This window comes from Lactuca saligna, chromosome 5 (genome assembly GCF_052625555.1).
Source record: "Lactuca saligna cultivar CGN05327 chromosome 5, ASM5262555v1, whole genome shotgun sequence".
Classification (NCBI taxonomy): Eukaryota; Viridiplantae; Streptophyta; class Magnoliopsida; order Asterales; family Asteraceae; genus Lactuca; species Lactuca saligna.
In genome coordinates this window covers 308,815,804-308,842,781 of record NC_136421.1, presented here as the reverse complement: position 1 = coordinate 308,842,781, position 26,978 = coordinate 308,815,804, and the positions used below count along the sequence as shown (strand labels likewise).

Here is a 26,978-nt window from a genome sequence, read left to right as displayed (position 1 = left end):
CCAGTAGGTGACAAAGAATAAGAATGCTCCTCAGGTTTATGGTTGTAGCACTTGTCCCTTTTCCTTTCCTGAACCTGTGAGAACACTCTAAGAATATGCCAGCAAAGACCTTATTCAAGACTTTATAAATTGCATCCATCACTCTTGTTTGAGTGGGTAAGAGAGATGATTGGTCAGTCTCCGAATATGGGCCTAGAAGCATTAGTCGAGTCTCTGAATATCCCCGAGGGTTCTCAGGATAAAGATAGCCTTAAGGTGCTAACATTTCTAGAAAAGAATGTTCAGAAATAGCAAAGACCTTATTCAAGACTTTATAAATTGCATCCATCACTGTCGTTTTTATGTGGTTGAGTAAGACGGCATAGCTTCCCAGGTTTATTGGGTTTTGGAATAAACGATCTCAGTCCCAATTCGAACTCGAGAGTCCCTGAAGCAAAGAAGCGTCACTTTCCATAGCCCCTAATGGGGGTTTCCAGATAACATATATTTTATATGGATTCATTTGTTTCTTTTGATTCTTGCTCGAGCAGATCATTAATGCGATTTTTTCTTAAATATGAGCTTCCCCTCCTTCCAGGCCCTAAAAACCTTACTTCCTAAGCATACTAATAAAGAATTAACAGAGTCGTCTCCCTCCTCCTAAAAGAGAGAAGTAGGCTAACCCAAGAGAGAGACTAGCCATAATTGCTCTTAAAAGGCCTCTCTATGCTTCTCGACTTTACCGATCTTTCTGACATTCTATATAAGTATGGCTTGACAATGCCGAGCTAAGACTATCGCGAAGTAAACATAGGGTCTGTCTTAGCCTTGACTATGGAATCTGATTTCTTAGCAACCTAATCTAGAGAACTATTCCCCCTTTTCAGTTGATTTTATTCAACGATTGACCAAAAAAAAATATTAATAAATAATAAAGATATGTCTTATCTCAAGCATGTGAAAAGCCCTATCCCATCTAGCAGTAGGGTGGAGAGCGAGACTGACCATTAATTCGACTATTCTAGAGCCTGTTCTAACTCCACTATAAAACCTTTCGCCTTTACTTTTTGAGGAGATATAAAAAGAAGCAACCTTACTAAGAAAACATAGGCTTGGGCTCGAAAGCAAGAAGCAATGGCTTTCGCGCTTGTTGGAGCTATTAAGCATCTTAGACTATTCCATTCCATTTTATAGCTGGACAGAAAAGTGGAAACCTTTCGCGGGATCCTCTTTTTGCGAGATGCTCTTTTGCGCTACGATGGATTTTTTTACTCTTTTATCTTCTATATCTATAGGAGGCTTATATTCGATCTAATTGAAAACGATTTTAGAGAAGAGCTATTCATGAATAGATGACCAAAAATGCCTTGTCACGAGCTGGAGTGGTCGGCCTTCTAGAAGTTTCGCCAGAAGCGACTAGTCGCTTCCCGAATGCCCCTTTCGGTCGCTACTAGGAGAGTTGCTAGCTTGCTTCCCGAATGCCCCTTTCCTTGTTGCCAAACCACTAGGAGAGTCAGCAAGCTAGCTTGCACGCATTCTAGAAATGTTAACTCATTGATGGATGTTGTCCCTCAGTGGTGACTTGTCCCCCTTGATGTTGTAGCATTAGATTAGTCTAGATCCCCAATAGCTTGAGTGACACTGGCGGCTTGAAGGTATGTCTTGGAAGCCTTAGGGAGGAAGTTAAGGGATTAGGGTTATCTAACATACACCTGCCTTATCCTTGTTGGATTAGGTGTGTAAGCCCATAACTATTTTGGTATGTACTTGACCCGGTTATGAGCATGGTCCTTTTAGGGTTGACTTTACCATAGCAATTGATAGGATGAATTAAGGAGAAAGAGGATTAATTATGATTTATTAATATATTATGTGAATAATATATTAAAAGAGAAATTATATTTTTTTTAAATAATATTGATCAAGAATTAATTTAGAATTGATTTTGTGGTCGAAAGAGATTAATTAAATTAAGAGGACAGATACTGTAATTATAAAACACTTACATAGTTAGGCTTAAAATCCATAAGAAATCAATGGACGAATTCTATATGGGAATCTATATATAAATCGTTCAAGGGGCCTTCTGGAAGGATCTTTGGGCTGCTTAAGGACTAAGCAACTGGATTAGGGTTTCCAAGTTGAAAACCCTAGTAGCCACAATTATATAAGGACCCTTAAGGCTCCCAAAAATGTGGCTAAGCATTCCTAAGAGTATCTTGGATGTTTTTGGTGACTATCCTCTCTCTCTCTCTCTCTCTCTCTCTCTCTTGTTTGTCCTTGTTGCTAATGGTGTTTGTGACTCCATTAGAGATGCAACACTTGAGGTACTAGGATTTAAGAAGTCAAGATCAAGAAGGTTTGTGATTGTTATTGCTACATAACAATCAAGGTAATATTCCTAACCCTATTCATATGTGATTTTCATATTTATATGCTAGTCAATTAGGATTTATTGCTTTGGTATTCAATGTTGTATGTTTACTTAGAAAAACCTAGATCAAAGATATTAGGGTTGCATGTACACCATATGATTGATGTTATGCACATAACCCAACAGTGGTATCATAGCCTATATCGTTTTTCTAGTTGAATAGATGCAAAAGCGAACTGCCAAAGGATCAAAAGGTTGAATCTTTGCTGTCTGCGAAGCCAACTTGGCGAGTCCATCAGTGGACTTGGCAAGTAGCATGAACTCGGCGAGTCCATCGGTGGACTCGATAAGTCCAGGGTGCAGTTGTCAGGATTTTCGATTTTTTGAGTAGTTTTTCATGAGGATAATTACCTAAACTCGTTTTCTTGCCTAAAATCGATTTTTCATGTTTGGAATGGTTATCCTTATGAAAATTGATGGATTTGGTTATATATGGATAATATAGGATTATTATAAGTCAAATATTTGACCTAGTAAGTTTGAAAAAGTTTCAATTTACACCCTTAGGTTTTATAGTTTAAATTTGAACTTAAAAGTTTTAGTTTTTGAAATTTAAATAGTTAAACCCTAATATTTTAAAAAGATTCAAAATTTTTCCTCAAGTTTTGGAATTTAAAATTTAATTAAAAGGTCTTGATTTTGAAATATTAAATTCTAAAACCTTAGTATTTTGAAAATGCAATGGTTTATATTTAATAAAATTAAAGGTATAGATTATTAGATTAAACCACCTGGTATTTTATAAGTGTAAATACACCCTTATACTATATAAAAATAAAAGTCTGATATTATATATGTATGAGTAAAGAGTCAGTCTTAACGTTAGTAGGCCTTATTCACGAAGCTGGTCTATAAGGGGTGTTTAAGGAAGCGGCCTGTAAAATGACTGCCATTGGGTATCCACTCTTACCCACCGCACTCTTGACTAGTGGAGGGTCGTTAGCCGAATAGGTAGGATAGGCCACAACCTTCCCTTATAAGTATAATGAAATACGAAGTAACTTAACACTTTTACAAATTCCCAAATCTTAGTTACTCTAGAAAAAATGTGGAATTGGTGCTAATCATGAAATTACACATTGCACCTTGTTGGTTGTTAGTGGAGCATGTGTGGTTAATCGGCACACTAATATAGGACCAATGAAGGATGAAAATGGGTATCTCGTAGATTATCATAGATCAATGGAGCGTGTATGGTTAACTGACACATTGATTAGGTGATGGACGCCTTCGAGAGTACCAAGCTAATTTGCATGGTTATCCACACCTTGTTTGTGATCCTCGGCATCCCAATCACAAACTTGAAGGGCATAATTGAGAGTAAACATGCTATTGAAAAGTTCAATGAATCTCAAAAGATCTAGGAATTTCAATTCATTTAAAACCTATTTTTCAATTTTCATTTTTCATGGTGGAAATTAGTAAATCATCATTTACCTACCTTCAATAATCTGAAGCTGGATTACGGAATCCCTCTTCCGAGTTGTAGAATATTGTGTTGGATCCTAGCATTAATATCTCATTTGGGTGTTTTATTAAGGACTCAATCAACTAACTTGAATTTTCTCCCATCTTGTAGATGTCTAGTTATGACAACTATGGTCTCCCCAAATCCTTTAGAAATAGTTTTCCTCATAAAAGTGGAAGTCCACGTAACGATCAAGGTGAAAGATCAATCCCTTGTTTATGGTTAATTGGAACTTCACTTCCTCCACCTCCTCCGATTATTCTCCCTAGCCCACAAGTTCGAAGACTTGAAAAGTTCGAGATCACTCAAGCCCTATTGGCAAGTAAACACGAAAATGGAAAGTCTGTGTGTGCACACGTCTTGGAGATGAAGTCACACATTGACAAATTGGGAATGTTGGGTGTCATTGTCTCAAGGAAGTTGGTTGTTGACTTGGTTATTCAATGACTTCCTGAATCATATAGTGAGTTCATTAGAGAGTACCATATGATGGACCATGACGTGAGGCTCATTCATCTTACCTATTTGCTTATTGATGTTGAATCAACAATGATTTGGCTCACTGGTCAAGCAAATTTATCTTGTAGATCAACCTCCCATACTTCCATGGACAATGGCAACATTGGAAGTCCATAAAAGTTTTCTCTACGCAATAGAAAGGCTAAGTCTGAGATTGTCTCGTGTACCATTCCAAAAGAGTCCATTTGTTTCTATTGCCAAGACAAGGGGCATTGGATGCAAAGCTGTCAGATTTACCTGAGAGATCGCGAAGACGTGAGAGTTAAGACTTGAGAGATCGTGAAGACGTGAGAGTCAAGATGTGATAAGATTGCATTTTGATGTGTTGTAGGATCGAAGAAAAGAAAGGAAGCTTAAAGAAAAAAGTGAGTTGAGTTTGATCGCGAAGAAATGGATTTCGATCGCATGATTCGATGATCAGATTTTTGAGCTGATGTTTAGAGTTATGATAGATTGCTTAGGAATATGTAATAGCATAGTTTTCATCTGAATTTGTGTTGTAAGGATAAGTTTTCTGCACCTTTTTATAAATAAAATAAAATTTGAGTTTTGTCTTATTTATATATCCTTACAATGTCATTTGTGAAACTTGATGCTTGTGTGTTTCTATTATAAGCAATATTAAGTGGATGTGATTCTTACTTATGTTATTTATGGTAGTGTTGTAATTTTCTAAGTAAGGAAAGATTACCATCGCCCAAGTTTTAATTGGACAGAAGCTTGGAATCATATGATTTGAGTCATGTGAAGTATGGAAATCTTGGTACTTAGGAAATTTAAACTAATTACTTGTTCATATAAGTATATGAGTCAAGACTAGGAGATTTGGTACGCAATGTTTTACACTAGTCAAATCCACCACAAATAACAATAAGATTATTCGTCATGATTTACTAAAAGTCTAGTAAATGTGGTTATTCTTACAAGATTATGTGTAATTCTGAATCATTAAAAAGTTTCGATGAATGACGGAATGAATAAGAAGAATCAATTTGGTAGAAAGATAAAAGTTTCTCCAATATGAAAAGATGGGAGAGTACTTTAGTATCATGTTTTATGATCATCTCATTGATTACGAAACCATATCACAATTAATCCTCCAAGTAAATCTTAGTGCACTAGTATATCCAAGAAGAGGAATCAGGAAATGTTGAAATGGTTAAATCAAAAGGTGAATCATACTTCGTTCCAGAATCAAGTCTTAGAATCGTACTCCAAAATTGTGATATTGAGTGATACATCTTCAGTAAGTTTAAAACACGCATCAAGTGTGGAGTAGGAAAGGTTTTCTTATTCCTGTACATTTGAAATTGGTAAGTTGTGATGTCTTGGATAAGAGAAAGACTGACTAAGACCAGTTGTGGGAAGTGTTGCCTTGATAAGAATTCGCACTAACTATTGGGTATTTTTTGTTTGTTAAGAAATGGTTATTTGCATGAGAATCTTATATGTCAATAGGTTAGTGGGAGTCTTAATGGTCTTGAAAAGTTTCACTAACTAATCAAGAGTAAACCAAGTATTTTATCACTAGCACACGATTTGAGGTTTATAACATATCATGTTGACATATTCATGGTTTCTGTGCCATTCCAGTAGAGTTGTTTATGCATGTGAGTTCTAAGAGTTCTCATTTGAATGCATAAAGGCAATGAACCTTGATCAATGAAAGTTCATTGATATGTATGGGTGAGTTGCCTGACTACTTGGAAGACATGGTAGGCCCTTGTGCTGCCAGGCGGCAGGAAATAAAGTTTAAACAAGTTCAGTCCATATGAGTTTGGATTTGTCACAAACCTTGATTTATGATCATAGTAATGACAAATTGACATGGATAGGAACACATATACCATAAAATCGAAGTGTCATAAGGTTTCTCTCCTTCATGAAAATGATTGTGAGGAAACGCTTTCACTAGGAAGATTTTAAGGAGATAGTGATTGTGTAAATTGTATTCTCAAATTCGCTTATGATTATGGCATCCATCTTCATAGTTTGAATTGTGAGATTTGGTGATGTGTGTTAAACGAGGTAGTTTTAATCCTACTTTTAGTTAATAAATTAAGCACACAAAGGCAGTGAACCTGTCTTTTAGTGGTATAGTTGGATAAGTAGGGTATCGAACTCAGGGAACGAAAATTAATGTAATAACTAATTTTAACTAAACAAGTAATAAAAGTAAAGGGTTTTTTCTCTAGTTTTACAAGACTAGAAACTTAAACATAGCACTTAAACAATTAACTAACTAAACAATTAAAGCAAATGACAAATTTACCAAATTTATTAAAGAGTTTCTGTTTAGGTTTAACTAATTCACTCCTATGGTTATTTAAATGATAAATTAATTATTATTGGTTACCAACTATAGTGGTTAGGTTCATGTTCATTACTCCTAACCCTTAGACAATTAATCAATTCAAGCAGTGGCCAATTGTTTAAACCAATTAATTCCCTAGTTCAATTGCTTGGATTAAATAAGATTTGTAATTGGTTAATCAAGTTGGTGTTTCAATTAACCTCTTGTTTGTTGGTTTCTCAAACAAGCTCACACATTAATTTACCTATTCTCTAATTAATCTTAATTTCATATTCATTATTCTTAAGCATATGATAAAGTGTTCACATAACATATGAGGTTAATAATTAAGAGATGTTCATGCAGCTTAATTACCTTCCAATTAGCAGAAAATAGTTGTCATTAATGCATAAGGTTCTTTAACAAACTTAATTTAATAAAATCACCAAATAACAATCAATCAAAAAGTATATTCTAAACCATAGGAGTAAATTAGTCTTCCCCAACAGAAACAAAACGAATTTAGTTCATAGTCATGATAAAAACAAACTCAAAAGCAGATTTAACTAGGCTAAACATACTTAATTCCTAAAGCTAAGTGGAATGATTAACCTAATTGCCTTGATTCTTCAAAGGATTGAAGGTTAGGGTTCCTTAGCTCCTCCAAGGGTTCTTTTTCACAGGTTCAGCTCTCAAAATCGCCAAAAGTATTCTCCAATCGGATAATGGTGTGGTATTTATAATTATCACAAAACAGGGTGTACTCGGCGAGTAGCAGACCCAACTCGCCGAGTAGATGCTAGTTATCCGTCTTATACCAAGAGTCTTGACTTATCTTCTGGAATATTCTAATGTACTCGCCGAGTAGGAAGGCTTTCGTCACTCATTCTTCATTCTTTGGTCTCTAATTGCTTCCCCTTGTTCCCTTTCACTCCCAAGCATGTCTTTTGGACTGAAAACAAAATTTAAACATTATTAAGTACCTTTTGTCCACATTATACACATAATTAGTTAAAAATGAATAAAAATGTATACTAAATAATTAACTAATTATGCACATATCAAAATACCCCACACTTGACTTTTGCTTGCCCCCAAGCAAAACTGAATTTTAACATATTAGAACCACATATGACAACTCCAATCTAACCCAACCATTATGCCAAGACCGCAATGCATGCATTTGTGTCTAAAATTGTCCCAAATACCCCCATACTCCAAATACTCACAATCCTCATAAAAATTCGCCCACTCACCCCGAATTATGCTCATTTTATGCATCCCTCCGAATCCATCCTCAGAAAACCTCTTAACCTCAAGGTATTTTTGGTTGAGCAACCCAAGCATACATAATCTTTATAATTACAATTTATGATACCACTATGGAGCTCTTTGGAATTATCTATTTCTTTGACATTTGATCTTCGATCTCTTTGAATTCACCACCTTTTTTTTTGGTTTTTGGTATCTTCACTTTTTGAATTTATTTTGGAATTTTTGATATTCATATTTGATATTTGACTTTGATGCACCAAAAATTCTTCATCTTTTCTTGTAATTTCCTCTCTTTTTTATACATGTACCTCACTTTTTTCAATCAAATCCCTACATGCTTAAGCAGGGGTGCTCAACTTCAACCTTTATTGGTTAACAATAATAATTTTCCTGGATACATTTCTGGTACACGATGCTAAACATATTGCATCCCTCAGGCTGAGTGAGGTCGTGTTTTTGTCCCATGATTTCATTAGAATAAGGAAGCCACAAATGCACTAGAACGTATATAGGCTCAACTAAACATTTGGGTTTTCATGCAATTATCAACAGAATTCTAACATGGAACCCTACTTGCTTTTACCAAAATTTTCTAAATTAATTCCTAAGTAATATTTTTGGTATGCAACAATTTTTTAAAATTAGCCTAAATTAAGATTCTAGATTTTCTAATGTGTGACCAACCCCTTACCCCACACTTATTTTATGCAATGCCCTCATTGCATATCATGCAAAATAAAAATAAAAATGCAAACTATAGAGAGAATTGGAACAAACTCCCCTGGGGTAGCAGTCGATAGGTTGATAACTCTTTTCTTCAGCTCCATCTTCAATTGACTTTATCCATGGGAACAGCTCATCCATGTCTTGGATGTCATGCGTCTCATGTGGTTGACAGCTCGAAAATATCAAGGGACAAGCTTCTTAGAAAATCCCCAGTAACAACTCTTCATGAAAAATGGATAAATGCTACAGTGAAAGTGCTCAAAACAGCTATGGAACTCAAAAATTGCTAATCTACTCGGCGAGTAGTGTCGTGTACTCGGCGAGTAGCTCTTAACTTGCAACTATTACATGTAATGCCCCATGTACTCGCCGAGTAGAATTTGTGCACTCGACGAGTAGGTGCTATATTGCCAAAACTGATCCAGCTCATGTTCCTTTTGACTCAAGTTTCGAAATTGAATATTTCACTAACCCTTTCCCTAAACCCTTCAGCAGCAACACCCTCCATTACTCTCGACTCTAACGGACTCAATCCTAAGGACAAGACTTCGTACTTTTTCTTGAACATCTCTCATTCCTTACTTGACCCTTAACAATTTATTATGCTTCCTAACCTTCCATCCTTGAAAAATAACCAACTAAAAGTTAAAGCAATAAAAATCCTAAAAACAAAAATCATCTAAGTTTAACAACTGTTCAAAACAAAACACCATAAAAACACAAAACATAAAAAAAAAAAAAGTCCTCAATCTTCGTCCTCCCTATCGGCTCCTCCAGCTCCGCTTCCTCCTCCTTCATTATGCCTCATCATTCTTTCTTCCCAACTCATAATGTAGGGGTATTCCGGACTGGGTCTCGGCGCGATGTTCATTTGCTCGAAGAGGTATTCGAATGATTGATCGTTATAACTAACCCCCCGTCCAATATCATCCAAATAGCATCGGTACTCCACTTGATTCCACCTATCGTTCTCTTCTTCCACCGAAATAACCGGTGGGTCTTCTCGTACCCGCTCGCTACGTTGCCTTACCCGCCTTCTCGGCTCCTCGGGGATTGCGGCTCATCCGCATGTGGAATGGAAAAGGAATCACCAAACTTCTCCATGATTCGTACCCTCCTATATAATGCAGTGTTGAACGGAGGAGGATAAATGACCGTGAGTGCCTTGCTTCTTGCAAATATAAGACCCCAAACGACCTGGCAAGCCTTGTCACAAACATGCCTCCATTAATCTTGGAGTTCACCTTTTCCCTAACCGCCCCTTCAGCAAGAAACTTGGTGATGCAATATGGGAGATTGCAGAAAACATCGGGAGTAATAATACTCCAAAGATAGAAGATATCAAGGGTTGGAACCTTGTTCCAATCCTTCTGCATGTTGATCGTGCTGGCCACGAAGCGGTGAATAAGACGATGGATCGGCGAGCGAATGTGACCCTCCTGAGCGGTAGAATGTGACCATTGACCTTGAAAGGTGTTCCATATCTTGACAATAGCTCTATACCACCATGTGGAAACACCGTCTTCACCATAAAAGGACCATCCCATCTTGACTTGAGTTTTCCCGAGAAAAGCTTTAGCCGTGAATTAAAGAGCAACACTTTTTGGCCTTCATGAAATTCTTTATTTTCTTTTATCCTCTTGTCATGCCACATCTTGGTCTTCTCTTTATAAATCAAAGAGCTAGAGTATGCATCATTTCTAAGTTCCTCAAGAGCATTCATTTGCATTAACCGGTTGCTCTTGAGCTCCTCTATGTTGAAGTTGCACATCTTTAAAGCCCAAAAAGCTTTATGCTCTATCTCCACCGGCAAATGGCATTGATTTCCATAAACTAACCTATATGGTGTAGTACCAATAGGCGTTTTGAAAGCTGTACGAAAGGCCCAAAGTGCATCGTCTAGCTTATCTGACCATTCTTTGCGATTGCTCCCCACTGATTTCTCCAATATTCGCTTTAAAACTCGATTTGTCACTTTGGTTTGTCCACTAGTCTGTGGATGGTAGGATGTAGAAAATTTATGGGTTACCCCATATTTCCTTAGCACCTTCTCTAGTTGATCATTGGCAAAATGAGTGCCTCGGTCACTTATAAGAGCTTTCAGGACTCCAAATCGTGAAAATAACTTCTTTAAAAACCGCACCACTACCCGACCGTCATTAGTTGGTAACGCTTGTGCCTCTGCCCATTTGGATACATAATCCACCGCCACCAATATGTATTTGTTGCCTTTGGACATGTGAAATGGTCCCATGAAATCAATTCCCCACACATCAAATACTTCGCACACTTGGATACTATGTTGTGGCATTTCATTTCGAGATGAAATGTTTCCCACTCTTTGACAAGCATCACACTCTTTGACAAATTGGGCTGCATCTTTAAAAATTGTGGGCCAATAGAACCCAATGTCAAAGATCTTCTTTGCAGTGTAATGTGCTCCATGATGTCCACCCGTAGGCCCGCTATGACAATGCTCTAATATTTTCCGACTTTCATTCCCAAACACACATCTTCTTATGATTCCACCCGCGCAACTTCGGAAAAGATATGGTTCATCCCAAAAGTAATATTTTATCTCGGAAAAGAATTTCTTCTTTTTGTTGACTTGTGAGATCTTTTGGGATGTAATTTCTAGCTAAGTAATTAGCTATATTTGCAAACCTTGGTTCTTCTCCCACGGTCACCATAATATACTCGTCCGAAAAATCATCTCCAACTCTATCTTCGTGCAATCGCGGGTTTTCAAGCCTTGACAAGTGGTCAGCTGCTACATTCTTCATTCCCTTTTTATCTCGTATCTCTATGTCAAACTCTTGAAGAAGTAGCACCCATCGTATCAGTCTTGGCTTGGCATCCTGTTTGGCAAATACATACTTGATAGCAGAGTGGTCAGTAAAAACTGTGGTTTTAGATAAAACTAAATAAGGACGGAATTTATCAAAAGCATACACCACAGCTAATAATTCTTTTTCCGTGGTGGTGTAATTTTCTTGGGCTGGATTTAGAGTCTTACTAACATAATATATGGGTCGAAAGTGCTGATCAACCCTTTGATCAAGGACAGCTCCTAATGCAAAGTCACTAGCATCACACATAATTTCAAACGGTAAGTTCCAATTTGGTGCAACAATGATCGGGGCATTAGTTAATTTTTCCTTTAAAAATTAAAACGCCTCTAAACATTGTTTAGTAAAATTAAATGGTGCATCTTTTAATAGTAATTGTGTTAGAGGTCTAGTTATTTTAGAAAAATCTTTTATGAAACGTCGGTAAAAACCCGCATGTCCTAGAAAACTTCTAATGCCCTTGACATTAGTTGGTGGGGGTAATTTGGCAATGGTGTCAATCTTTGCCCGATCCACTTCAATTCCCATTTTGGAAACCTTGTGGCCTAACACTATACCCTTCTTAACCATAAAGTGACATTTCTCCTAGTTGAGGACCAAGTCGGTTTTTTCACACCTAGCAAGCATTAAGTCAAGATTTGTGAGACAACCATGGAAGGAAGATCCAAAAACAGAAAAATCATCCATAAAAACTTCCATGATTTTTTCCAGCATATCGTGGAATATGGTTGTCATACACCTTTGAAAGTCACGGGTGCATTGCATAGCCCAAAGGGCATGCATCTATAAGCAAAAGTCCCACTTGGGCAAGTAAATGTGGTCTTTTCTTGGTCCATTGAGTCTATGGGTATTTGGAAATAACCCGAGAATCCATCTAAAAAGAAATAGTAACTATGGCCCGATAATCTTTGTAACATTTGATCAATAAAAGGTAAGGGAAAATGGTCTTTACGAGTGGCATTGTTTAGCTTTCGATAATCGATGCACACTCTCCAACCGGTTACCGTTCGTGTCGGAATTAGCTCGTTCTTTTCGTTAGTTATGACTGTCATCCCTCCTTCTTTGCGCACCACTTGGACCGGACTCACCCACGGACTGTCGGAAATGGAATAGATAATTCCCACATCTAAGAGTTTAACCACTTCTTTCTTGATCACTTCTTGCATATTCGGGTTTAATCTTCTTTGGTGTTGTACAACTGGCTTTGCTCCTTCTTCCAGATTGATCTTGTGAGAGCAATAAGAGGGGCTTATTCCCTTGATGTCGGTGATGCTCCATGCTATGGCCCGCTTTCGCATCTTCAAAACTTGCACTAGCTCTTCCTTTTCAGATTTGGACAGGTCATAGGCTATGATTACTGGCTTTTGGTTGCCATCTTCAAGGAAAGCAAACTCCAAATGTTCTGGCAACTTTTTGAGATCAAATTTTTGGTTCTGACTGTTGTACTCGCCGAGTGCAGGTAAGGTACTCGGTGAGTTGGTGGCTGCATTTATGAATTCTGCCTTTTCTAAGGAGGAACTCGGCGAGTAGCTCGGCCCTACTCAGCGAGTAGGGCTTTCAGATTGCTTGACCAATTCTTCAAACTCAGCTTCTTCCAGCAGCAATCGATCTCCTTTAAGTCTTTTTCTGCATCAAATTCTTCATCAAAAATTGTGGACTTGCTGGAATCTTCACTTATGCATTCCTCCAATAGTTCATCTATCATGTCAATTGAGAACGCCATGGCGTCACTGTTCCTTGCATACTTCATGGCTTGATCAACCCCAAAAGTTACTGAATCATCACCTACCCGCAAAGTAAGCTTTGAATCCCTCATGTCTACTATAGCACTCGCAGTGTTGAGGAAGGGTCTTCCGAGGATGATTGGGACTTGAGGATTCGCCTCCATATCTAGAATTATAAAATCAGTGGGAAAGATGAATCTATCAACCTTGACCAGTAAGTCTTCACATATGCCTCTTGGGAAAGTGACTGTCTTGTTTGCCAAGTAAATCGCCATGCGAATTGGCCTTGGTTCCGGGAGATCCAGCTTCTTGAAGAATGAATATGGCATTAGGTTCACACTTGCTCCCGAATTGGCCAAGGCATGAATGGTAGCCAAGTTGCCAAATTGGCAAGGTAGATTTAAGCTCCCCGGGTCACCCTTCTTCTTTGGTAGCTTATTTAGCATAGCAGCTGAGCAGTTTTCATTGAGAACTACCTTCTTCACTTCTTCCATCTTCCTTCTATTAGTGAGAAGTTCCTTAAGGAACTTAGCATATTTGGGCATTTGGACGACAGCTTCAATGAAGGGTATGTTGATTTGAATAGCCTTGATATGATCTAGAAACTTCTGGTACTCCTTTTCCTACTTCTCCTTCTTAGCTCGAGTTGGGTATGGCATTGGAGGTTGATAAAGATTTTTAGGGGCTTGTTCCTTCGAATTTGGCAGTGGACTCGCCGATTCCATACCTTGTACTCGGCGAGTAGAGTTGTCAGATTGAAGATTTGTATTTTCTGCTTGATTTTCTGCCTCCTCCTTTTGTGATTCTTTGGGTGCTTCTTTCTAAATAGGGGCCAGAGGAGTGATTATTTTCCCACTTCTTGTTGTAACTATATTTATGTGCGCGCCTCGTGGGTTATTTTAGGTTTTACTAGGGAGTTCGCCTGGTGATCTTTGGTTTATTTGTTGAGCAAGTTGCCCCAGCTGCGTTTCTATGTTGTGAATGGATGCTTGCTGGTTTCTAAGGATAGTTCTTGTTTCTTGAACGGCAGCATCATGATCGCTATGTCTCTTTTCTGAAGCATCTACAAATTTGGTAAGCATCTCTTCCAAACTTGGTTTTCTTTCTTGCGTCGGCTCCTCCTTTTGGTAAAAACCTCTTCCTTTCTGCTTGTACTTCTCCTCCTTAGCCTTCTTGTACTCTTTATACGGGAGCCACTCTTTCTTTAGTTTTCGCCAGTCTTCATCATATCGGTCCCCACTTGAGTAACATACTTGCACCTTTTTGTTGCCATTTTCATCCAAGTCGCAGTCTCTAGTAAGATGAGGTCCGTTAAAATTTTCACAACCCACCCGAATAGCATGGATCATTTGATTCATTTTATCCATCCTCATATCCATGGTTTTTAGCATAGCCATGACCGCGGACAAGTCTTCAGTAGTTGCATATGCGGCTCCCCTAGTAACATCATTTCTTGGGTTGTGGTATTCTCTAGAGTGCTTAGAGAATTCTTCAATTAATTCCTTGATCACCGGGGGTGGCTTCTTTGTGAGCGGGCCTTGCGAGTCAAGTAACTGCCTAGTTGTGACATTGACTCCATCATATAAAAGGGAGACTTCTTGTTGTCTATTAGGGTCATGGTGTGGGCAGTTTCTTAGTAAGCTCTTGTACCTCTCCCAAGCTTCATATAGTGACTCTCCAGCTTGTTGTTCAAAGTTAGCAATGGCTTTCTTCAGTTTGGCTATCTTGGAAGGTGGGCAAAAGTGATCAATGAATTCTTCTTTCATCTTGGCCCATGTGGTGACTGATCCGAGGGGAAGTGATTTGATCCAGTCTTTTGCAGCACCTTTGAATGTCACTGGAAGCATGCGAAGTAGCTGAGTCTCGTGAGGCACGTTTGGAACATTGAAGTAATCGGCTACATCATTGACTTCATCCAAATTCTTGTAGGCATCCTTGTGGTCTTTTCCATATAAAGGAATTTCCTTGAGCTGGGCGAGTATGTGGCCCTTTAGCTCGAAAATAGCAGTAGGGGGGATTACGGGTTGCACAAGTCCCGGGTCGGTGTCATCGCAGATCCTCTTCTTCCATTCTCCCATGGGGATTTCATCAATGTTAGCCATGGTATGAGCTAACTCATCGCCGGAATAGGAGTCGTGCCCGTATGTGGGTTCTTCTTCTTCCTTGGCGTCGTACTCGGTGTCTTCCTTGATCGGATCTTCGCTTGCTAAAGATGCGCTGGATGCTCCTAATTTGCCGCTCTTTGTCTTCCCAAAAATAGTCTTCAAATTGGACAAAGGTGACTTCTTTGGTGTATTCGAGCTTTCCACATCCTTTCCTTTGTTCCTTCTCAATGCGGATTCAGGATCTTCAAATGGGGGTACCAATGGGGTGTTTGATCCTCTGGTCATGAAAGTCCTGAAATAAAACAAGATAAAAAGGTAAAAAGAACAAAAAAGTGTACTAAAAAACGAAAATTAAAAGCTAAAGTCTGCTCTACTCGTCGAGTACGTGTGAATGCACTCGGCGAGTAGCAGTGTCTTTTTGAAAGAATTAAAACTTAAAACAAAAACTAATTTAGATGCTAAAACCTAACTTCTAATTATTAAACTGCAATAAATTAACTTTGTGCCAGTAAACTCACACAAAGGATCAAAAAAATTAGAAATTAGATAAATTATTTAGAACCGTTCCCCGGTAACGGCGCCAAAGACTTGATGTGTGTTAAATGAGGTAATTTTAATCCTACTTTTAGTTAATAAATTAAGCACACAAAGGCAGTGAACCTGTCTTTTAGTGGTATAGTTGGATGAGTAGGGTATCGAACTCAGGGAACGGAAATTAATCTAATAACTAATTTTAACTAAACAAGTAATAAAAGTAAAGGGTTTTTTCTCTAGTATACAAGACTAGAAACTTAAAGATAGCACTTAAACAATTAACTAACTAAACAATTAAAGCAAACGACAAATTTACCAAATTTATTAAAGGGTTTCTGTTTAGGTTCAACTAATTCACTCTTATGGTTATTTAAATGATAAATTAATTATTATTGGTTACCAACTATAGTGGTTAGGTTCATGTTCATTACTCCTAACCCTTAGACAATTAATCAATTCAAGCAGTGGCTAATTTTTTAAACTAATTAATTCCCTAGTTCAATTGTTTGGATTAAATAAGATTTGTAATTGGTTAATCAAGTTGGTGTTTCAATTAACCTCTTGTTTGTTGGTTTCTCAAACAAGCTCACACATTAATTTACCCATCCTCTAATTAATCTTAATTTCATATTCATTATTCTTAAGCATATGATAAAGTGTTCACATAACATATGAGGTTAACAATTAAGAGATTTTCATGCAGCTTAACTACCTTCCAATTAACAGAAAAGAATTGTCATTAATGCATAAGGTTCTTTAACAAACTTAATTTAATAGAATCACCAAATAAAAATCAATCAAAAAGTATATTCTAAACCATAGGAGTAAATTAGTCTTCCCCAACAGAAACAAAACGAATTTGGTTCATAGTCATGATAAAAACAAACTCAAAAGCAGATTTAACTAGGCTAAACATACTTAATTCCTAAAGCTAAGTGAAATGATTAACCTAAGTGCCTTGATTCTTCAAAGGATTGAAGGTTAAGGTTCCTTAGCTCCTCCAAGGGTTCTTTTTCGTAGGTTCAGCTCTCAAAATCACCAAAAGTCTTCTCTAATCGGATAATGGTTTGGTATTTATAATTATCACAAAACAAGGTGTACTCGGCAAGTAGCAGACCCAACTCGCCGAGTAGATGCTAGTTATCCGTCTTATACCAGGAGTCTTGACTTATCTTCTGGAATATTTTAATGTACTCGCCGAGTAGCCTCGAGAACTCGCCGAGTAAGAAGGCTTTGGTCCCTCATTCTTCATTCTATGGTCTCTAATTGCTTCCCGTTGTTCCCTTTCACTCCCAAGCATGTCTTTTGGACTGAAAACAAAATTTAAACATTATTAAGTACCTTTTGTCCACATTATACACATAATTATTTAAAAATGAATAAAAATGTATGCTGAATAATTAACTAATTACGGCACATATCATTTGGAAATTAGTTTAAACATTTAAGACTTATTGCTATAAGTGTTCAAATTGTTTAGACACACACATGAGCTATCTAAGGAAAGGTGTATGAGTTTGAGAAGCTTAGATAAAGGCTTATCAAAGCATCTCATATCAGAAGCATGAACTATGGTTATGAAAGTCAATAAGTATTGTTTTCTAGAAGTTTAGCTTATTTCTAAATACATGTCGAAGGTAGTGGGAGCATAAATGTTATGCCAGTATGGATATAATTATTATGTTAGTGGGATCCTGATTATTAATTTTAAGTGTTGCAAGTTAGAAATATTAATTATAGAAAACAAAAGTTTAACTTTGCAAAGTTGTAGGGGTTGAAAAGTTGTTTTGTTATAATTAAGGGAGAGAATATTATACTGCGTTTCAAAATCCAAAAGCTTGGATCAAGAAATTTTAATCAAATTTAGTCAAAGGACATATATTGATGTTATGTTGAAAAGGTTCAACTTAAAAGCATTCTATATAAGGAAATATTATAGCAAGAAACTAGTAAAGTATCACGTTTTTCATTATGAATCGTGTCCTGTACGCTTCAGGTATAGGATCGTTTGCATATTCTATAATATTTGACCGTTCTAAATTTTCAAGATGCCTAGGGCATTAAGAGGGAAAAAGGACTGGAACCAGATTTTACTAAAATAATTAAACATCAAGGACGATCTAAGGTTCGCCAAGGATTGGTCGCTTGTGGACAGTTGGAATTATAGTAATGGATGGACCATATTGACATTATTATGAATAAGACTCTATTTAGAATGAGTTATCATATGGCAAATATGGAAATGTTTCCATATTGGGGGTTGGATGTTAAGAATTTATGTCTGGATTAGAAACTTTTATGCAAGAAGGATGTTCAAAGGAATGTACTTTGAATGTGAGACTTTGTATCTATGGAATTGTCTTATGACACTCTACAATAGAGAAATTTGTAATTTCATTGGCAGAGTCTTGGTGAATTTGGCTATATGACATTACGAAATGATCGTTGCATAAAACGTTAGAATCTAGCATATTCTAATAGTGGCAAGAATTTGGTATTCTTACACTAGTGATAAGGATTAGGAATTATGAAATGAGCATCATTGGAAATGTTTTCAATTGATCTATTTAACAAAGTAAGGACCATAGGTAAGCATAGTGAGCATGCTTGGAGCATGGGACAACTGTTGTTATAATTCAAAGATATAAGTTTATTATCCAAAACATTATATAATGAATAATGAGTAATTAATATGGTGATTAAATAAAGGCGTTTTATTTATACTCAAAAGTTTTGGGGCCATATAGGATTAGTTTTATTCTTGTGTTTCACTTCGCATGTTTTGACTTCCCAAATAATAAGATTATTTAAACCATCCACAGTCTCTCATGCTTTGGAAGTAGGTATGAAAGAAGACTGTCATGAATTGGCTTGTAGATTGTCTAAAGTGTGTTAGACATAGCAAAAGTTTGTTGCAACGTTCATGAGTACTTATGAAATAAGATTTGAGTATTGGATTAAACCCACGCTCACTTGAATCGCTTCATGGATTTTATCACGAGTAATTAGTGAGATGATAATATCTTATATTCTTCAAATGGAGACATATAGTTGCAGTTTACGAGTTAGTTTCTTATTGACAATATGTATGTAACAGCTCAAATTTCCAAATAAATTTTTCATTTAAAATAGAACAATATTATTCAACAAAAGTATTTATTCCAAGTTCATTTCAAAAAATACAAATAACGAATCCCCAAGATCTCCAACAATGGCAGTGTGTACGCGTCACGCCGGCGCCTTCCCACGGTCATCACTAGTACCTGAAACACATAAATACGACTAGTAAGCATAAATGCTTAGTGAGTTCCCCAGTATACGACTTACACACATACGCCTTTCCAGGCCCTGACCTTCCGGTCCACATAACATTGCCTTCCGGCCCGTAACATAATCGCCTTCCGGCCCATAACATATCGCCTTCCAGCCCGTATTATATTGCCTTCCGGCCCATAGAATATTGCCTTCCGGCCCATAACATTTACAACACATCACACATATAACATAACACACATAGCACATATATCATACATCATACCTGTTCCTTCTGTCACATAACATATCGCCTTCCGGCCCGTGTAAACATACATAACATGTATAGCATCTACCTTTTTAGTTATAGCATAAATCACATATATCACATACGACCTTTCGGTCACACAGTCAAACCCTTCCGGGTGAAGTATAGTGAGGAAACTCACCTCGCAGTATGCAAGCTATAAACCCTTGGAGCTACTCGCACTCGATCTGCTAACCTGCAGACTCCCTATAATACCACATACCTTTATTAATGATCTTATCAAACAAGACACTGACCCTACGAAATTACATACAGGTCAACGGTCAACTTGACCGGACTCGTCGAGTGCAAAAGCGACTCGGCGAGTCTAGACGTCCTCCCCAACTTCCCTGTTATTCCCCTTTCTACCCGTCGAGTACCCCCCCCCCCCCCTTGACTCGATGAGGTCCTTGTGAAAGAATCGTGGGGCTACCCCGACTCCACTCGCCGAGTCTAAAGAACGACTCGACGAGTCCCAGTAAGTCTTCAAGCTACTCGCCGAGTCTGAAGAACAACTCGGCGAGTCCTAGTGAATCTTCAAGATACTCGTCGAGTCTAACGAACAACTCGGCGAGTCCAAACGGATCTTCAAGCTACTCGCCGAGTCTGATCATTGGACTCGGCGAGTCCACGCCATGCAGTCAATCAACTGCCTCCTGTAATTCGCATGGTTCCGTAATATATATATATGGGACTTCCTGGACCTTTACACATACTATTACTGGGATTTAAACACTTGTAACAACACTATAACCTATCTAATCATTAAATGGGTTTCCTAAACCCTAGATTCGTGTACAACACCAAAACTACAGAAATGATCCGAGGATTACCTGGAAAACGTTTCCCTGTGTCCCCAACCTTCAGAGCTCAATCCCCTTGATCCTCCGTTGACCACAACCTTGCCTCTTCTTGCCTAACAACCTCTTCAAGCTCCCACTAGCCTTCACCCTTGCTCCAGATGCCCACAGACATTTAGGTTATCTTCAATCGGCCAAAAGACGAGACATGACGGCCCTAAAGACATTATATACGATCCAGAATCAAAACGGCTAGGGTTTCAGCTGAACAGCATCGACTCGCCGAGTCCCTAATGGACTCGTCGAGTCCAGTCGCGAATCTGTGTCCAAGACCGTGGTCCTACTCGGCGAGTCAGGCACCAACTCGCCGAGTCCCCTCCTAAATATGCCCCAAAATAGTTTAAAGCAATACCTGAAATTCCGGGCTGTTACAACTCTCCCCCACTAGAACTAGACTTCGCCCTCGAAGTCTCACTCTGCGAATAACTCCGGATGTTGCTCCCGCATTTCACTCTCCGGCTCCCAAGTCATCTCCGATCCCTTCCGATGTTGCCACTGAACCAACACCAAAGGTATCTCCTTGTTCTGCAAAACCTTGATCTTCCGATCCCTGATAGCTACTGGTCTCTCGGTGTAATTCAGGCTCGCATCCACCTGAATATCCTCTAACGGAACCACTGCCGATTCATCGGCTATACACTTCCTCAATTGTGATACGTGAAAGGTATTGTGAATCTGACTCAGCTCTGCTGGCAACTCCAACCGATAAGCTACCCGACCTACCCTTGCAATTACACAAAATGGACCTATGAACCGGGGCCCCAATTTGCCCCTCTTTCTGAACCGAATCACTCCTTTCCAAGGAGAAACCTTTAGGAGAACGAAGTCGCCAACCTGGAATTCGAGCTCGGACCGACGTCTGTCCGCGTAACTCTTCTGTCAACTCTGGGCGGTCAATAACCTCTGCCTCACTTGCTGAATCTGTTCGGTCGTCTGAAGTACGATCTCCGTACTGCCCATCACTCTCTGTCCCACTTCTCCCCAGCAAATGGGAGTCCGACACCTCCTACCATACAACAACTCAAAAGGTGGCATACCAATGCTCGAATGATGGCTGTTGTTGTAGGAAAACTCAGCCAAAGGCAAATGCGCATCCCAGCTACCCCCGAAGTCTAACACACACGCTCTAAGCATGTCTTCCAATGTTTGAATCGTCCGTTCGCTCTGACCGTCGGTCTGGGGATGGTATGCGGTACTAAAATGCAGTTTAGTACCCAACTCCTCATGGAATTTCTTCCAGAACCTGGAAGTGAAACGTACATCGCGGTCCGAAACAATCGAGATCGGCACTCCATGCCGAGATACTATCTCTCTCACGTATAACTCTGCCAACTTCTCTGCTGATGAACTTTCGCTAATGGCGAGGAAGTGTGCACTCTTTGTCAACCTATCCACAATCACCCAAATCGCATCGACTCCTCTGGCAGTTCTCGGCAATTTGGTGATGAAATCCATCGTGATCTGTTCCCACTTCCACTCAGGAATCTCCAAGGGCTGCAACTTACCATGCGGTCTCTGGTGCTCGGCCTTAACCCTACGGCAGGTCAAACACCTCTCAACGAACCAAGCGACGTCTCTCTTCATGCAAGGCCACCAATACTCCTTTCTCAAATCCAAATACATCTTCGTAGCACCGGGATGGATCGAGAATTTCGATCTGTGAGCCTCCTCCATCAAAGTAACACGCGTACCGCCCACGAATGGTACCCAAATCCGACCCTGAAACGTCAGAAGTCCCCGTCCATCCTTAACGAACTCTGAAATTAACCCGACGACCCGCTCCTTCTTCTGCATCTCGGATTTCACAACCTCGGCCTGTGCCCCATGAATAGCATCTAATACCGGAGTCATCACCGTCAATCTCAAACATACGTCCCGCAATGAAGTGCTCTCCGCCCTACGACTCAATGCATCGGCTACCACATTAGCCTTGCCTGGGTGGTATAGGATCTCACAGTCATAATCCTTAACCACGTCTAACCATCTCCTCTGACGCATATTTAGGTTGGGTTGATCCATCAAATACTTCAAACTCTTATGGTCCGTGTATATAGTACAACGAACCCCGTACAGGTAGTGACGCCAAATTTTGAGAGCGAACACTACTGCCCCCAACTCTAAGTCATGCGTGGGATACCTCGCCTCGTGAGGCTTCAGCTGCCTCGATGCATAAGCTATCACATGGCCCCTCTGCATCAACACTGCACCCAGTCCCGAAATCGATGCGTCGCAATATACGACAAAGTCCTCCATCCCTTCCGGGAGAGCCAGTACCGGGGCTTCGCACAGTCTCTGACGAAGTGTCTCGAAGGAAGTCTGCTGCTCGGGTCCCCATGAAAATGTAACACCCTTCCGGGTCAATCTGGTGAGCGGTACCGCGATCTTGGAGAAGTCCCTAATAAACCTCCGATAGTACCCCGCCAACCCAAGGAAACTCCTGATCTCAGAAGGTGACTTCGGTGCCTCCCAATTCATCACTGCTTCCACCTTGGCCGGATCAACCAATATCCCTGCCTGATTAACAACATGTCCCAGAAATTGGACCTCCCGCAACCAGAAGTCACATTTGAAGAATTTTGCATATAGCTTCTCCAACCTCAGTACCTCAAGGACCTCCCTCAAATGTCCCTCATGCTGTTCTCTAGACCGCGAATACACCAGGATGTCGTCGATAAATACAATCACAGACCGATCCAGCATCGGCCTGCATACCCTGTTCATGAGGTCCATGAACACTGCTGGGGCATTGGTGAGCCCAAAAGGCATCACCACGAACTCGTAATGCCCATACCGCGTCCTAAATGCTGTCTTCTGGACGTCCTCATCCCGCACTCTTACCTGATGGTACCCTGATCTCAAATCGATCTTGGAAAACCAAGATGCCCCTTGCAACTGATCGAATAGATCATCGATCCTCGGTAACGGATAGCGGTTCTTGACCGTCACCTTGTTCAACTCCCGGTAATCGATACACATCCGGTGTGAACCATCCTTCTTCTTGACGAACAGAATCGGTGCTCCCCACGGCGAGCTACTCGGCCGAATAAATCCCTTTCCCAACAACTCCTGGAGTTGCGAGGACAACTCTTGCATCTCTGGAGGTGCAAGACGATAAGGCACCTTCGCAATAGGCGCAGCCCCTGGAACTAGATCGATACCAAACTCTACTTGTCTCGCAGGAGGTACTCCCGGCAAATCCTCGGGAAAAACATCTGGAAACTCGCGCACCACTGGAACCTCCTCCACTGTCTTTGGTCTCTCGGAAGTCTCCCGCGTATCCATCACATACGCCACAAAACCGTTACATCCCTGCTGTAGGCATTGCCTCGCCCTAGCGGCCGAACAAAAAGCTGATCCCGCACGGGTACCCTCGCCGTATACCGTAAGAACTCCCCCACTAGGGTCTCGTATAGTCACCAGCTGACGCTCGCAGTCGATGACGGTGCTGAATCGGCTCAACCAGTCCATGCCTACGATGACACAGACATCTCCCATTGCAATAGGAATTAGGTCAATCGGAAACGCGACCCCGAAGATCTCTAGCACACATCCCCGAAGAACCTCCGTAGCACAAACCACCCTCTCGGCCGCAATAGAAACACTCAAAGGCCGACTTAACGGCTCACGACTAATGTCTATATGCTGACTAAAAGCTAACGATACAAAAGATCTACTCGCACCCGAATCAAACAACACTAGAGCAGGCATAGAGTTCACAAGAAAAGTACCTACACATACATTAACATAAGCATAACATTTTGACCTTAAAGTAATTACGTGAATGATAACATACCTGCCACAACATCGGGCGCAGCGCGGACCTCCTCCGCAGTCAACTGAAAAGCTCTCCCGCGAGCCCTCGGGGCCTCGACCTTCGCCGGTTGGGTCTCAGTAGTCCTGGTAGTAGGTGTAGCTCCCTGACGAAGCTGCGGACACTCGGCCTTCCGATGGCCTGTCTGGTTGCAGTGAAAGCAAACCATAAACCTCTTAGGGCAATCCCTGGCAATGTGTCCTTCCTTGCCACACTTGTAGCAACCACCAGCTCGGCACACCCCCTCGTGACTCTTGCCGCACTTCGTGCAAGTACAGCCCTTCGGACCTCCCATCCTCGAATCAGCAGACTTAGTCCACTTGGCTGCCGGCTGAGACTGAGCCGGCCGCCGATCCACCTGCCGAGACTCGGCCTCCTCCCTCGCCTGAGTCTCCAACTCGATCTCGCGCTTCCTGGCGTTCACCTGAAGCTCAGTGAAAGTACGATAGGTGGAGTTTGACACAAACTCCCGGATCTCCCTCTTCAAAACGCCCAAATACCGGCTCATCCGCGACTGCTCCGTAGATACCAGCTCAGGGCAGAACATTGCCCTCTCATGAAACTTCCGCGTGATCACTGCCACGGAATCAGTACCCTGCTTAAGGGTCAAGAACTCCTGAATCAATCGCTCCCTCTCCACCGGGGGAACGTACTCATCCCTGAACATCTCAGTGAACCTCTCCCACGTCACCGCTGTAATCTCCGCCAAAGTGAAGTTCGCCGTCACGAACTTCCACCAATCCTTCGCTCCCAGTCGGAGCTGGTTCAAGGCGAACCGCACCCTCAGGTGCTCCGGGCATGAGCAAGTATAGAAGCACCCCTCAATGTCGGCGATCCACCTCATCGCTGCAATCGGATCCTGTGTCCCATCGAACTCAGGGGGTTTCGTGTTGCTGAATTCTCGGAAGAGCAACGAATCGCCCCCTTGCGGCCTCGAAGCGGCCACCGCTGCGGTAGCGGCAGCGACTGCAGCTTCAGTCAGTGCGGCGTACCGCTCCTCAAACTCCTCCATCAGGGTGGTCTTAATGGACCCAAACATCTCCGGGATCTCAGCCCGAACCGTCGCAGCTACCTCTTCCTGAATCATCTGACGAATCTCCTCGTCACTCATACTGCTCGAACTCGCTCCGTGGCGTGTCGTAACCATGATGTCTCTGAAATACAACATAAAATTATCAGAGACTCCATCAAGTACATTTGTACTCGATAACGCAACCCTACTCAGTCTCCGGTATCCAGGGATTCTAACTTGGGTCTTCCACCGACCCGGTGTCTTCGGTAGTACGGGCCCAATACTACCGACCACACCGTATCAGTATTCGTCCCAAATCTTCCTCCCCAAACCCCGAATAATGAGTACTCTACCTCTACTATGCACTATCTACTTGCACGCTACCAAATATCTCATATAAGCAATCTCCCTAGACTAAGGCATCACAAAACAGGCCGTTCTAGTCCTATCATGTATACCTAGTCTTCTAGCATGCATAACAATTCATAATTCAGTGCATAACATAACATTGTAAGGTATTCTGGGGATCTTTACCGTTCGGGCGCTGGCTGATCGTACACACTGCTCCGTTCTTGTTTTACCGCTTTACCATTTATAAAATTTTATGTCTTTATTATTTTTAAAAGATTTTTCCTCAAATCCTCGGTCTGAGTTCAGTTGCACCCGGAAGTACACCCGAATCCCTCAAACCTGGCTCGGATACCAATTGTAACAGCTCAAATTTCCAAATAAATTTTTCATTTAAAATAGAACAATATTATTCAACAAAAGTATTTATTCCAAGTTCATTTCAAAAAATACAAATAACGAATCCCCAAGATCTCCAACAATGGCAGTGTGTACGCGTCACGCCGGCGCCTTCCCACGGTCATCACTAGTACCTGAAACACATAAATACGACTAGTAAGCATAAATGCTTAGTGAGTTCCCCAGTATACGACTTACACACATACGCCTTTCCAGGCCCTGACCTTCCGGTCCACATAACATTGCCTTCCGGCCCGTAACATAATCGCCTTCCGGCCCATAACATATCGCCTTCCGGCCCGTATTATATTGCCTTCCGGCCCATAGAATATTGCCTTCCGGCCCATAACATTTACAACACATAACACATATAACATAACACACATAGCACATATATCATACATCATACCTGTTCCTTCTGTCACATAACATATCGCCTTCCGGCCCGTGTAAACATACATAACATGTATAGCATCTACCTTTTTAGTTATAGCATAAATCACATATATCACATACGACCTTTCGGTCACACAGTCAAACCCTTCCGGGTGAAGTATAGTGAGGAAACTCACCTCGCAGTATGCAAGCTATAAACCCTTGGAGCTACTCGCACTCGATCCGCTAACCTGCAGACTCCCTATAATACCACATACCTTTATTAATGATCTTATCAAACAAGACACTGACCCTACGAAATTACATACAGGTCAACGGTCAACTTGACCGGACTCGTCGAGTGCAAAAGCGACTCGGCGAGTCTAGACGTCCTCCCCAACTTCCCTGTTATTCCCCTTTCTACCCGTCGAGTACCCCCCCCCCCTTGACTCGACGAGGTCCTTGTGAAAGAATCGCGGGGCTACCCCGACTCCACTCGTCGAGTCTAAAGAACGACTCGACGAGTCCCAGTAAGTCTTCAAGCTACTCGCCGAGTCTGAAGAACAACTTGGCGAGTCCTAGTGAATCTTCAAGATACTCGCCGAGTCTAACGAACAACTCGGCGAGTCCAAACGGATCTTCAAGCTACTCGCCGAGTCTGATCATTGGACTCGGCGAGTCCACGCCATGCAGTCAATCAACTGCCTC

At 40.7% G+C, this 26,978-nt stretch overlaps 2 protein-coding genes and 1 non-coding gene across 3 annotated transcripts; 1 reads left to right on the top strand and 2 right to left on the bottom strand.

The window, feature by feature from the left end:
• Positions 1-9,934: 9,934 nt before the first annotated feature.
• LOC145047028 (uncharacterized) lies at positions 9,935-10,933 on the bottom strand. Its single transcript, XM_078995274.1, has 2 exons — positions 10,844-10,933; positions 9,935-10,687 (listed from the first exon to the last, which is right to left on the bottom strand). The coding sequence occupies exons 1-2, from the start codon at positions 10,931-10,933 to the stop codon at positions 9,935-9,937; spliced, it is 843 nt and encodes a 280-aa protein (XP_078851400.1).
• Positions 10,934-13,080: 2,147 nt separating this feature from the next.
• LOC145047027 (uncharacterized) lies at positions 13,081-13,761 on the bottom strand. The gene has a single exon (XM_078995273.1). The coding sequence runs from the start codon at positions 13,759-13,761 to the stop codon at positions 13,081-13,083; it is 681 nt and encodes a 226-aa protein (XP_078851399.1).
• A 1,117-nt stretch (positions 13,762-14,878) lies between these two features.
• On the top strand, positions 14,879-14,985 carry LOC144999131 (small nucleolar RNA R71). Its single transcript, XR_013660652.1, has one exon. It is a non-coding gene; the product is annotated as a small nucleolar RNA R71 (small nucleolar RNA).
• Positions 14,986-26,978: the final 11,993 nt, after the last annotated feature.